The sequence below is a fragment of the Rousettus aegyptiacus genome, unplaced genomic scaffold, assembly GCF_014176215.1.
Source record: "Rousettus aegyptiacus isolate mRouAeg1 unplaced genomic scaffold, mRouAeg1.p scaffold_m13_p_5, whole genome shotgun sequence".
NCBI classification, from domain to species: Eukaryota; Metazoa; Chordata; class Mammalia; order Chiroptera; family Pteropodidae; genus Rousettus; species Rousettus aegyptiacus.
Window position 1 is genome coordinate 75,033,710 of NW_023416308.1, and position 12,610 is coordinate 75,046,319.

Below are 12,610 nucleotides of genomic sequence, written 5' to 3' on the forward strand. Positions count from 1 at the left end.
TGACAATTTGGACAGGTGAGGACTCAAATGAGGACTCAAAAAGCTTCATGCCCTTATTCCATTTTTGAGACCATTACTAGAGGAAGTAGCCCAGCCAAATGAAAATTGGGCCAGAATATATAGATAGGGGAAGATGTAATATACAAGGAAAAATGGTGAACGATGAATCCAGTAAAACTTAAATATAAGTAATTGGGAATAATGTAGTTGTTGCAAACTCTGATGTAGTTTGTAAGAAAAGATTTTTGTAATAAAAGAGACACTATGCAAGAACAAATTTAATAATAAGCTGTATCTATAACTCCAGATTATTTCTGCAAAACCTGGCAAATAGGAGGGAAGGAGAAGGAATATAAACATATGAACAACATCATATTGAAGACTTTGAAATTCTTGGCATTGATAAATATAGGCTCAGATACTCATTAAACATTTAAAGGTATCAACAAATAGTAGAATAAAATGGGACTTAGAATTTCTGTATTCCTCCTTCTTTTACATGAGATAGCCCCAAAGCCTGATGCTGGATGCTGCTCAGAGGGCTACAGCCATATGTGCAGACTTACCCCTCCCCCCAGCTTCTCCCCAGCCCCCAGCACAGGGTTGGACACAAGGCTTGTGAAGTTGATGCTGTTGGCTCTCTGTCTCCTGCCTCTGGAGGAGCAGGTACCAAGCATTCTGCAGACCCACTCGTGAGACAGAATGGGGCATTACTGCTCTCAGCATTACAAACCTGAGCAGTACAAAGAAGAAGTCCTTGCACCAGCCCAGGCATCACAGAGAACCAGATGTTACCCCAAAAACTTGGGTGTCACAAAACCAGACATTATCTACATAGCCCTAGGTGACACAAATTCAAGCACCCAGAAGGAAATGGTGAAATTGGGATTCTAATTACAAAAGTCACAGTGACTTGGGTGGGGGCCCTGGTCAAATGTGTGAAACTTTGGTGCATAGATATCAGTGAGTGTGTGCTGGGTGTGTTTGGTCTTTGAAGTTGGAAAATGCCCAAGTAAGGGGTCTGTGTCTCCCTCTCCACTGGAGGACCTCAGAAAGACTAGACCTCACCCAGACCGTGGCTCTCTGAGGGCCAGGGCTTGGACTTCCTGAGTCCAGAGAGTGAATCTCCCCTCTCAGCTAAGACCCACCAGGGCCCTCATACCAGGTTTCCTGAAGGCCCTTCCCTAGCCTGGATGTCCCGAGTGTAAGGCCACCTCCCTCCCAGGCTGGTCTCCTCGCTGAGCTCAGAGCTCTGCCTCCAGGGGGCGCCAAATGGACACTTCTTGCCGGAGGCGGTCCTGGCCCCACCTCCAGCCTGAGCAGGGCTGGAGAGAAGACCTGAATCCATCCAGACCATACAGATAGTCACAGCTGGAATAAACCTGAAAGCTGGTAAGTCAATTTCCACCTGACAGAGATGTTGGCTAACGCTCAGAAAGGGTGATCCAGGTGAGCTGCAGAGCAAGACTAGGACCTGGTGTGCTGTGCAGCCTGGCCTACTATTTTCACTTCTCCATTCTAGGGCCTGCGGGAAAGATATGCAGTCCCTCCACCCAGAAAAGCCTAGTTTTAGGTCAGCCTGTCTGGCTGAGGGAGAAAGTGGGAAGACCCTTTTGCTTCAGAAGTAGCCAACACAGCAAACCCCCAAGTGACTCCTTGGTTCAGGAAACAAAGACCCAAAGAGGGTCAGTAACTTGCCTAAAGTCACACAGCAAGTTAGTGAAGGAGTCAGAATTAGAAAACAGGGCTCCTGACAACCAAAGGGTCCAGAAGAGGTACTTGCCACGGCTGCCACTCTTGGCCAGGGTGGGGCCCTGTGACAGCTCACACTCTGGATTCTTCAGGCTTCTTCTCTGGCCCCAATGCTAACAGCTGCTGCTGTAGGTCAGAGCAGGTCGCCTTGGTTCCCTCTTCTTTGTCCTGCTGCCTTAGGATAGCCAAAACCAAGGCAAAGCAGGCCAGGGAGCCTGTCTTGAAGAAGAACTGGAGGCCAATAAACCTGGGAAAGAGCAAGGGATACTTGAGCTCAGGACTTCACTGTTGAGGGCTTGGATATCCTTGGGCTAGGGCATAATAGGGTCAGCAGTTATCATCCATTATGCAGTTGGACACATTGAGGCCTTGGGGGAGGAGAGGCTACCAGCCCCAGGTCAGTGGACTCAGTCACCATAGCCTTGGTTGGGGAGATGAGGGAGCCCCTGAAGTTGACCCCCGTGGGGGCCCTTCTCTGAAAGAGGGGAACAAGCTCTACAGGAGGAGCCCTGGGTTGGGGAAAGAAGCTTGGCAACCTCCCTGCCGTGTCCCTGACTGCCTTGTGGCCTGGGCTTGCCCTACTTCTGTCTAGGTTTCCCTAAGGGCTCTGGGGGTCTGGCAGTCACAACTTTGGATTGCCCCACCCACCAAAAGGAAAAGAAGATTCCATCTTCCTGTTTATCTAACTCACCAAGTCTCTCCTTTGACTTTTCCTCCCCTAGGAAGTCCCTGGACAGTCTGAGCTCACAGAAACCATGCCCCCCTCACAGCTGGAAGTGATCAGCTGCATGCTCCCAACACTGCTAGCCAGTCCCTGCTCTAACCTTCCACTCATCCCAGGGCCAGCAGCCTCTCAGGTTTCTTTGGGCTTCCCATTGCTCAGATGGGAAGATTGAGCCCTGAAAAGGCAGGTCTCACAATGAGGGAGACAGAGTTGGGCCTGGATCCCAGGCCTCTAGTGTTCTAGATAGGGCCTTCTTCCTCCCTAACCCCAACTGCCCATCTCTCTCACAACAAGGATGCTCCCCTGATTCTCCCTACACTCAGCCATGATGACACGAGTTCCTGCACAGACTACGGTCAGTTTGTGTTCAAGGCCCAGCTTTGCCAGTTATTTGCTGTGTCTTTGGGCTACTTACTTTAACTCTCACCTTTTTCATTTATAAAGGGAGAGATAGTGTCAGCTCACAGGACTGGTGAGTTCAGCACTGGACATAGCACCTGTCACCTAGTAGGTGAATGTATATAGATCTTTCTCTGCTGGTGTTCTGCCTGGGACCTCTTGAGGACTTCCAGCACCCTTCCCACAGACCCCTGGCAGCCCCCACCCAGGTCTCACCGGTTTCGGAGCAGGTCGTGGTCATAGTAGCGGCAGACAGCCCGACGCCCACAGGTCTGGGCCCAGTACACACAGGTGGTGTCAATGGCACTGCCATGGATCACAGGACTGGGCATCCAGGCTGGAGAAGGAGGTGCTCAGAGGACAACAGGCCTGACTTTCCTGCACCTCCCCTTCCCCTTACCTTACTCCTTGATGTACAAAGTCCTTCAGGGGCTCTGAGCCACTGGAGGCCTCTCAGCCCATAAGTTTTTGTCCCTCCAGCCCACCCCTGACCCTGGCTTCAGAAGCTGCTTCCCTGATGGGCTGTCTAGCTGCTTGCACACCCACCTCCAGGTACCTGGGTTGGATCTGTTGCCCCATGGACCTATGAACCTCAAGGTCAGGGATTGGGTCTCATTCATCCTTGTGTCCTGTCCCCCAGGCCCGACACACAGTGGGCATCTGGACCAATGGTCCCAAACAGGTTCTTTACCCAAAACTCTCAGGAGCATGAACTGGATCCCCACAGCCAAAGTCTTGTCTTCTTTCTTCACTCCCCTAGCAAGCAGGGACATGGGTGACATGAGGATTAAGAGGGTTCTAGCCTTCAAGGGGTTCTCACCATCCCCTTCTTTCCCACCACCCAGCACCAGCCTTCCCCCATCCGAAGTCTTTGGGTAGTGGGGTGGGGTGTTCAGGCTACACACTTCACTTCTCTTCAACCTGCAGAGCCTGGTCTCCACGTACCAGGCATACCCACTGATCACCAGGGCTCTGTACTGAGCTCCCTGTGTTCCTAGTCACAGGTGCCTCCTCTCTCTCCCCACACCCTGGCCCCACCAAATTCTCTACTTCTTCCTACACTTGACAAAACCTGGAGCTGAGAAGCCAGACATGCCTTCTACTTCCCCAGCTACTGTGATGCCACAGCCTGGGTTGTCCTGGCGATCATTGGCTCCTTTCCTAAGACATACTAGTGGCTGGCATTTATGAGGTGCTGACTGCGGGCTCAGTCATTCTCTCCTGCAACCGGTACCTCGCTCCAATGAGGTAGGTGTATCATTATCCTCATTTTACTGATAAAGAGACTGACAGATGCTTGGACAGTTTCTGTCACTTGGCCAAGATCCCACTGTTGATGGGTGTCAAGGATCAGAATCTGTTCAGCACGTTGCCTGCCTTAACTCCTCTTAAGCAGGCTGCCTGCTTGGGCATCTGATTTCTCTAGTTTCTCTCTTGTGGTCAGCTTGTTTTATGGATCTATGTGTCTTCTGGTATTTGTAAGGGGCTCCATCACCCTTCTAATTTTCTAGAAAACAGGGAATAAAATAATCCCAGCATAATGAACAACTGGAATTATCCTTCTTGGAGGTACCCTTATTCCAGCCTCCACCCCAGGAGATGCTGACTTTGGTTTCAGGTGACAATTTGTCAGTCCCAGCAGGCCCACTAGGCCAATGGCCAGAAAGATGTTGGACCAAGAGACAATGCTTAGTATGGGCTGGGGCCACAGTGAGCACCTAGTAAGTGCTCGTTGACTTGGAATGGCATTCAGAATCATGGACCACACTGATAGTATTTGATTTTCTGATGCACTTCCTATGGCCAGCCCATGGCAGATATGGTAGGAACTGGGGAGTCAGGTGACACTCCTCCACTTCCTTCTCTCAGTGACTGGGAGGCCAGGACATGGCCGTAGGTGTGACCTCCCCTTCCCTGGGGCAAGTAGGGGCCTGGGCTCTGGGCCCTGACACCAGTACTCTTCCATTTGCTACCCAACACTTGCTACATGACTTGGGCTAGCTCCTAAATTGCTCTGAGCCTCAGTTTTCTTATCTATAAGATGCTAAACCATCTCATCAGATTGTCATGAGGGAGGTTGATCTGTTGTGGGGGCCCAAGACACCTCTTTCTTTGAACTCCTCCCTCAGGATTCCTTGTCCTGCCTGTGGTTAAGGACATCTTGGTATCTACCAGGTCTGGCTGTCCCCTGCTTTCACCTTAGGATGAGCATGAAGGAGGGTGTGTGAGTGACACAGGCCATGACCACACCCAGGCAGACCAGGAGCATGAAGGGCAGCACCAGGTGGCTGCAGGCTGAGTCGCAGGAGCCCGCCTGCACAGGACCGCCCCCTGCCACGCAGCTGCAGTTGGTGTAGAAAACCTGGCGGGGTGGGGAGAGAAGAGCCTTCAGGAACCTCCAGGGGCAAGCAGCTGGCCAAGGACCTAAGGCTCAGAGGCTTGTGGGAGACCAAAACCGGCGAGGCTGGGATTTCTGACCACTTGGCTGAATCGGGTGGCTTGAGCAGCCAGGCAGGTTCTTGGATACAGGCTGTCTGCATGCAAATGGGCCGAGCCTGGGCTGAGATTGCAGAGAGAGAGGGAAGTGGAGAGGAGAAAATGGAGAGGGGCCTAGGAGAGCATCACTCCCCAACGTACCCCCCCCTACACACACTCACTCACAGATATACATTCAGATGTACATGCTCACACACATACCCACCACCACACTCACACACATACACACTCATACACACATACCACACACATATATTCACATACATAGCACACATGCACACATACCACAAACACACATACACACATACATACACATACATACTCTCATCACACACATACACTCACAGATATATACACCGCACACACGTACACACATATGCATACACCACAAACACACACCCCCTCACATCCACCATATACACTCACACTTATTCTTTCACCTGGTCATGTCAGAATGTTCCAAATTCCTGACCATACGTGCAAGGAATCAAAGCAACAGAGTTTTTTGGGGGGAAGGAACTCAAATATTTTAGCTAAGTGTCCCCACATCCCCACTTTACTCCAGGACAATGGGTTCTAGAGTGGAGTCTCAAGGTGGGATTTAGGAGAGATGCAAATAGTACTGTGGGAGGCCAGTCTCAGTAAGGGGCAAGGAGGGCTTTACCAAAGAGGAGTGCTGGATATAGGTTTTGAGGAATGAATAAGAGTTTGCCAAGAGGAAAATTAGAATGAGTAGAAGGAGGGTCAAATGTAAAATCACTGTGACTGAAAGAGCCCAGCAAATCTTTCCTTCTGCCTGGAGCAGAGCGCATGCCCCAGAGGGCAGAAGGGAGGTGCTCAAAGCTCATGCTGGGGTGACACCTGTGAAGAGCCTTGGGCATAAAAGGAACCTGGACTGCTGTTTCCAGAGACACAGTGGACCAGGTGCCCTGCCAATCCTCTTGTTGATGACAAGTTAGAGTGCCAGATAAAGTATTGAACACACTGTCCTGAATATATCCACAAGCTGGCAGAAGGTAAAAATACTCAGGTTTGGTACTAAGTGAGGCCAGAACCCAGAGAGGCAGCAGTCTTAAAATAAAATTTAGCTCCAAGGCATTTGTGGGACCTGCTACAATGGAGTGTACTTTTCTGAGGTTTGGGGGGGCGGCGCTGCAGGGCCAGATGATGAGTCCCAGCCCTCCCTCCTGCCAGGGTAAAAAGTCTAATAAGAGACTTCCAGAAAACTGGGACCCCTCCAAAGACTAAAGTATGGGTAAAAGTTGACCCCTTTCCAAACTGCAAGGAAAAGTCCCCAGGCTAGCCAGGTGTGTTTAATTGCAGACTGCATTCCTCACTCCCTGGGTGGTCTGGAAAAACCTCTAGCCAAAGATTCTTTCAGAACTGATCTAGACTAGAGTGCCCTCAGGCCTTGACACCGGCAAAGCCAAGCCAGGAACCCCAGACTTTTCTTCCCCAAAGATTAGTTTTCTGATGAGTGGGCCCCAGAGACCCTTCCTTGGGCCTCAGATGGGAAACAGGTAGAGATTGGTTTCAATGTGGTCTGGCTGGTCCAGAGCAGCCAGAACCCTCTGGGCCTCTCACTTCCACCCCGAGCAGCTTCAGACACTTCATGATGGGAAAAGGATTGGAACCCCTGAGGTGGATGCTGGGAGCCTTGGAAAGATTTTAAGCATGGGAGAACAAAGACCTGACTGTGCAAACGCTGGTCTTGCCACTACAAAAAGAAGGTGATGGAGAAAATTGTTTTGATTTGAGAGATGTTTAGGAAATTGAATTAGGACAAGGAGAGAGAGAAAGAGAGAGGGGGGGCGGGGAGAAAGAGAGAGAGAGAGAGAGAGAGAGAGAGAGGGGATATTAGGGAGAGAGAGGGGAGGAAGGAAGGAGGGAGGGAGAGGGGGAGAGAAAGATCACCTAAGATTCAGGCTTGGGTAAGTGAGCTTTTCTGCTTTCTATTGCGCCGCAGAGCTCCTATGCATGACAAGGCTGTGTTGCCACATCTCTGTGACCTCTGGAGCACGCATCATTTGGACCTTCACCTACAGGCTGAGCAGTCCACTGGGATGGAAATACAATGGAGGGCCGGATAATGGGAGAAATATGCCAGGGCAAGTAAGGAAGAGAAGTACCCTGTCCAGTTCCTTTTCTGGGAATCTGGAATGGACTCAAAAGCTAGATGCCTTTCCCTTAGGGTGGTGGGTGGGTGGGTGGGGTTGGTCCAGACCTTCATTCACATTCATCTAATTCCATGACAGAAAGTTCTTATGAATAACTTCAGCCTCTCTAACTGCCTCTGATTCTCACTCCCCAGGGGAATTCAGCCCTACTAAGTGAGCTCTAGATCCCACCAGCCTCTCACCTCTCCCCATCTTTCACCAGGTTATTCACTCATTCATAAATGGTTACTGAGCGCAGCTGTGCCTAACACTGACTCATCAGCCCTTGGCCCAGGAGCTCATAGTCGGCTAGAGGAGTCAGGTTCACCGAGGGACAGTTCCTGAGTGCTGACCAGGGCTCAGCTGCACCCTCCTCCAGGTACTGTACCAAAACACAACCTCTGAGGATGCTCCAGACAGGAGGCTTGCCTGGGAGGCCAGAGCCCTGGGTTCTAGTCCCAGCTCTGGCATTAAGACTTTGGGCAATGCCTAGCCTTTTCCTGGGTCTCCATTTCCCACCTGCTTAATGGGCATAAATAAGAATATGTATTACTGAGTGCTTAAAATTTCTCAGGCACTGTGCTAACTGTTTTTTATGGAATATGTCATGTGGCTCTTTACTTACTATTTAATGAATTCATCTAAGGAAAGCATTTGGTACAGTGCCTGGTATATAGTAGATACTTACTACTATTACCTCCGTTTTACAGACCAGGGAACTGAGGCCCAGATCAACTATTTTGCCTAAAGTAACAGTCAGTTAGAGGCAGAATAGGGATTTGAATCAGGTGGCATGGCCTCTGTGCTCAGGGGCCTATATCTACAGGAGTTCATTGTCCCCTAGGGGACCTTGCCCCAGCTTCCAGGGTCTGCTGGCTTCTGGAATGGTCTCAGAAAGATCAAACCAGGTCAGGACAGTGAGCCCTAGGAGGCCCAAAAGGCTGGGATTGCTATTATCCCAAATACGGTTTACACAGCCCAGGTAGCACCTGCTTGGCTTCGGAAGTAACATCAACCAGGTGCTTTACTCTGTACCAGCTGTACCAACGCTTGGGTCCAGGTCTCTCCCTGCAGGAGCTGCAGGCTTAGATGCGAATGCCCAGCAGGACACCACGGCAGGAGGGGGACAGTGGAGAGAGGGAGATGTTGTCATAACAACCAGCTTGATACTGCCTTCCCACACACATGCTTTACTACAAACCCAGGGCTAGATATTGTTCCCATTTGTCATTTGAAGGGACTAAGGAGAAAAGGGAGGAGGAGCCAGCTGGTCTCGGTGGCCATTCTAAGACTGACACAGAATTCACTACTGCTGGTGACACTTTCTAGTCCTGTGTGTCCCCTTTCTAGCCTTGAGGTCAGGGTCCCTGGGCTCTGGATCCTTGTAGCACAGCCCACTGCCACCTGGTTCAAATCTCCCCACCGCCTGGCTACACTCTGCTCACCTCCCTTCACACCATGGCCTCATGGCCTCAATGTGATCAAACAGAGGTCTGACCCTGTCTCTCCCCTGCTTAAAACCCATCCAAGGCTCCCCATTGCTCTCTAAATAAAGTCCTCATTTGTAGTCTGGCATTCAAGGCCCTTCTTGGTCTGGGCCTCGTTTTCATTCCATGAACCCTATGCTTCTGCTCCAACAAGTTCTTCAAAGTTTCATAGAATACTATTTATATGTGTGTGTGTGTGTGTGTGTGTGTACATCATGTGTATGTGCTTGTTTCCAGACTCTGCTTCTACTGTTCCCCTTGCCTAGAAAGCCCTTCTCTAGTTTGCTTGCTCACCCTTGAAGATCCAGCACAAATGCCATGTCCTGTGAAGCCCCTGGAATCACCTCCCCACCCCCCACCCAAGTAGGATGTATCTCCTTCCATCCTTGTATTTGTGGAGACCACTTTTGCCTAGCAGCACCCCTGGACTTCTTGAGTTATTCCCTTTTACCTCTCTCCTGCATGAAAAATTAGGGCCAGATCTGGTTCACCTCTGTGCCTCAGGCCCTGCCACATGGCTGGGCCCAGGCTTGTAATGGGAGAATAACATTCTACATGTGCCAACCAAGGGAGACAGACAGACAGATGACCCATAGAGCAAGGACATTCAGAGCTGGAGAGTGTGACAGTTACACAGAGACAGGGAAGGGCAGAGCCCGTGAGATGCAGAAGGAACAGCTAGAGGCCTGACCTACCTGGTTCTTGTCCAGAGCCTCCTGGACCACCTGGTTTGTGCAGCCTGCGTGGCAGGGTGTTAGGTACTCCACTCGGGTGCTGGGGTTGCAGACAGGGTTAAAGTCGTCCGATGGGCAGGAGCAGGGCTCCATGCAGCCTGGAAAGAGCTCCAGCTCACTGCGGGTGCTGGGAGGAAAGAAGGCCAGAAAGGTTGATCTGGCACGCCTTCCCTCAGGCCACGAGCTGAAGCCACCTCAGCCCTCAGCCTGGCTTCCCACCCTAGAAAGCAATGGCCAGAGAGTTCCAGTTCACACATGTTTTTCACTGGCTGCTCCCTGACATGGGGTGGTGAGCTCCTTGCAATAAAGGTGTGCGAGCAAGGAAAGGGCTGGAAGCTTCAAGAGGCCTCCCAATGGGAGAAGTGGGGAGGAGAGTCTGGACCAGAGGCCTCTGAGACCTCTTCCCGCTCCAGGAGCCTATGAGCCTTTGAGCTGCTTCTGTGAACATCTCTATTTCTCAGTGATCCTTTTTTATGGAACACAAGAAAAATTCCTCCCAGAATCTAGTTTCAGATAAAAAGTGCCTTTTTCTTGATATAGCTGGATTGCTTCCTTTTCTTAGAATATTTGAGCTATGCATATGGAACTCAGGATACCTGACCAGCTGTGAGATCTCTGACCTGTTCCTGCCCTTCTCTGGGCCTCAGTCTGTCTGTCACCTCAGCTGTGGATCCCCCTCACCATCACTGCCCTGCAGTCTCATGACCTCTAGCTCACTCTTACTACCCTGTTTACTGAATCTAGGGCATGTTTTTTGTCCCACTTGCCTCCCTACTGAGGGCCTGCCTGTTCCCCACCCCCAAGTCCCAGAAGAGCCCCAACTCTAATGGAGTTGGATGGAGTGGATGAGGCAGGAGGTCAGAAGAGAGGCTGAGTCCATGGGACAGGTCACCCTGGAAGAGGGTAGAGGTGGACCCTGGAAGGGATAAAATGTATTAGGAAGCCAGTGGCCCAGCTGCAGAGAAGGAGATCAGAGGCAGAAGCTGGAGGTCCTGCAGGCTTGGGGTGGGTACGAGCAGAGGCCCAGGAAGAGTGGCAGGCCTTGAGTGAAATCTCAGTTCCTTGGGGAGGAGGGTTAGCATGGGGCTGGGAGGTAGGTAAAGTAAGAGTTGAAATAGCCTATAGCCAGAGTTGGGGGTGGGAAGGTGGGTCAGTGGGGCAGAGGTGAGCTCCACAGCCTTCCTAAAGTGGGGATCTCTATCTGAGCAGGGAAAGATCATCAGCCAGCACAGTCCTCTCCTTCCTTTCATCAGGCAGCGTTGTGTGTCTCACACTTTCTCCCAGTGGAGAGGGAATAGGCTGGCACCATCTGAGCTGAGGGTCCATCAGGAGGCTGCACCAAGGGCCTTTGCTCATGGGGAGGCGCTTCTCAGAGCTCCTTTGCCAGCAGCTGGAAGGCTGAGCAGATGAGGGCTGGGGCTCTTCCTCAGCCTCTTGATCAAGGGGAGCTCTGGCTCCAGGCTCTGCCCCTTCCCAGCTGGGCAACCCTGGGCATATGACTTCACCTCTCTGAGCCTCACTAGCCTCATCTGTGAAACAGGGATACCATTGGGGATAATGGCAGGACCCAACTCAGAGATCCTGTGATGGTCCAATGAGGTAGAATATAGGAAGAGCTGAGCGTGTGTTATTAGGCGTGCGGGAGACCTCAGTTCTTGGCAGCCATCAGTACCATTAGTTGGGCTGGAATATGACAAATTCTCAATTTGCTCAGATCATCCTGAAAGCCTTCTTCAATGAATTAGAACTCGAAGTTCAGTGAGTAAATTGCAAGAATATAGATGAGAACTAGATGAGTTGAGATGTCAAGGTGAAAGGGAGAAGAAAAGAAAATAGAGCATGTGGCATAGGCCATTTTTTGTTTTTTGTTTTTGTTTTGTTTTAATCATGGTAACATATCCATTTACTTTTTACTCTAAAACTCACTTAAAGGTCCTGGCCCCCTCCTCAGACCAGGGGCTTCAGGAAGTTCTGGCTGAAGCCCTCCCTGCAGGGGCTAGAACAGGGCTATGCACACAGAAGGCCCCAGCTTGGACAGCAGGGATGGCTTGCTATTTGGGAAAAGGAGAAGGAAAGGAAAGAGGGGAGGGGGGAGGGGAGAGGTCAGTGAGGTGGGACCTGGAACAGAGAAGGCCAGGGCCCAGCATTTCTAACCTGCCCCTCACCATGTCACACAGAAGGAGCCTCAGGTGCAGAAAGCTGGCACTTGGGTAGAGGGAGGAGATGGTGCCCAGGGAGAGGCGGGAACAGAGAAAGTTCGGGAATTCTAGCTGGGTGTTGGGCCAGGCTAAGTTTGGAGCAATTTCCAGGAAATATGAAATCATTCTGGAGAAGAGGCAACAATATCCTCTCCAAGTAGCTCCCAAGGGGAAAAGGTGTGGGGGGAGGGTGTGGGAGAGGGAAGGGAGGTCCACGTCAGAAGCTTTCCTCCTGCCTGCGTCGTTGAGGCAGGTGCTGCCCCATGGACATGAAAAAAGAATTTGGAATTTTAGGGTCATGGAACAACAGAATTTCTCTTTAGACTGTAAGAACCAAGAATCTCTGAGGTCTCCAAGGCAAGCCCTTCCCAGAGCATAAATCCCCACTGCGTGTGTCCCTGGTAGGGGTCCCCAGCCCCTGCTTGACCCCTGGGAATGGAGAGTGGTCTGCTTTCTGGGCAGGTCTTTCTTCTGTGTGGGAGCAAAGCCTTCTCAGGCTGAGCTGGATCCTGCTGCTGGGATGCACCCCACCTCCACTGGCACACAGGGCTTATCCACACTGGAGATGGCATCCCACAAGTGGCTTTGTCTTGACTCAGCCTCCATCCCTCCCCAGGCCTGAGCATCCTGCTAGTGAAGTTCTTGCCCCTTCTAGTGCTGTGTG

The 12,610-nt window shown here is 51.2% G+C and overlaps 1 protein-coding gene across 2 annotated transcripts in view; it reads right to left on the reverse strand.

Annotated features, from left to right (window-relative positions):
- Window positions 1-258: 258 nt before the first annotated feature.
- Window positions 259-12,610, reverse strand: part of SLCO2B1 (solute carrier organic anion transporter family member 2B1) — a 47,792-nt gene continuing 35,440 nt past the window's right edge. The window contains exons 10-14 of one of the 2 annotated variants that reach the window (XM_016161572.2): window positions 9,710-9,875; window positions 5,074-5,237; window positions 3,567-3,631; window positions 3,092-3,212; window positions 259-1,999 (exon numbers count right to left, since the gene is read on the reverse strand). In XM_016161572.2, the coding sequence (XP_016017058.2) occupies window positions 1,825-1,999; window positions 3,092-3,212; window positions 3,567-3,631; window positions 5,074-5,237; window positions 9,710-9,875 (691 nt within the window). In that variant the 3' untranslated portion in view covers window positions 259-1,824. Of the gene's footprint in view, window positions 2,000-3,091; window positions 3,213-3,566; window positions 3,632-5,073; window positions 5,436-9,709; window positions 9,876-12,610 lie in introns of those variants that run through there. The other variant, XM_036221057.1, reaches the window with a different exon arrangement.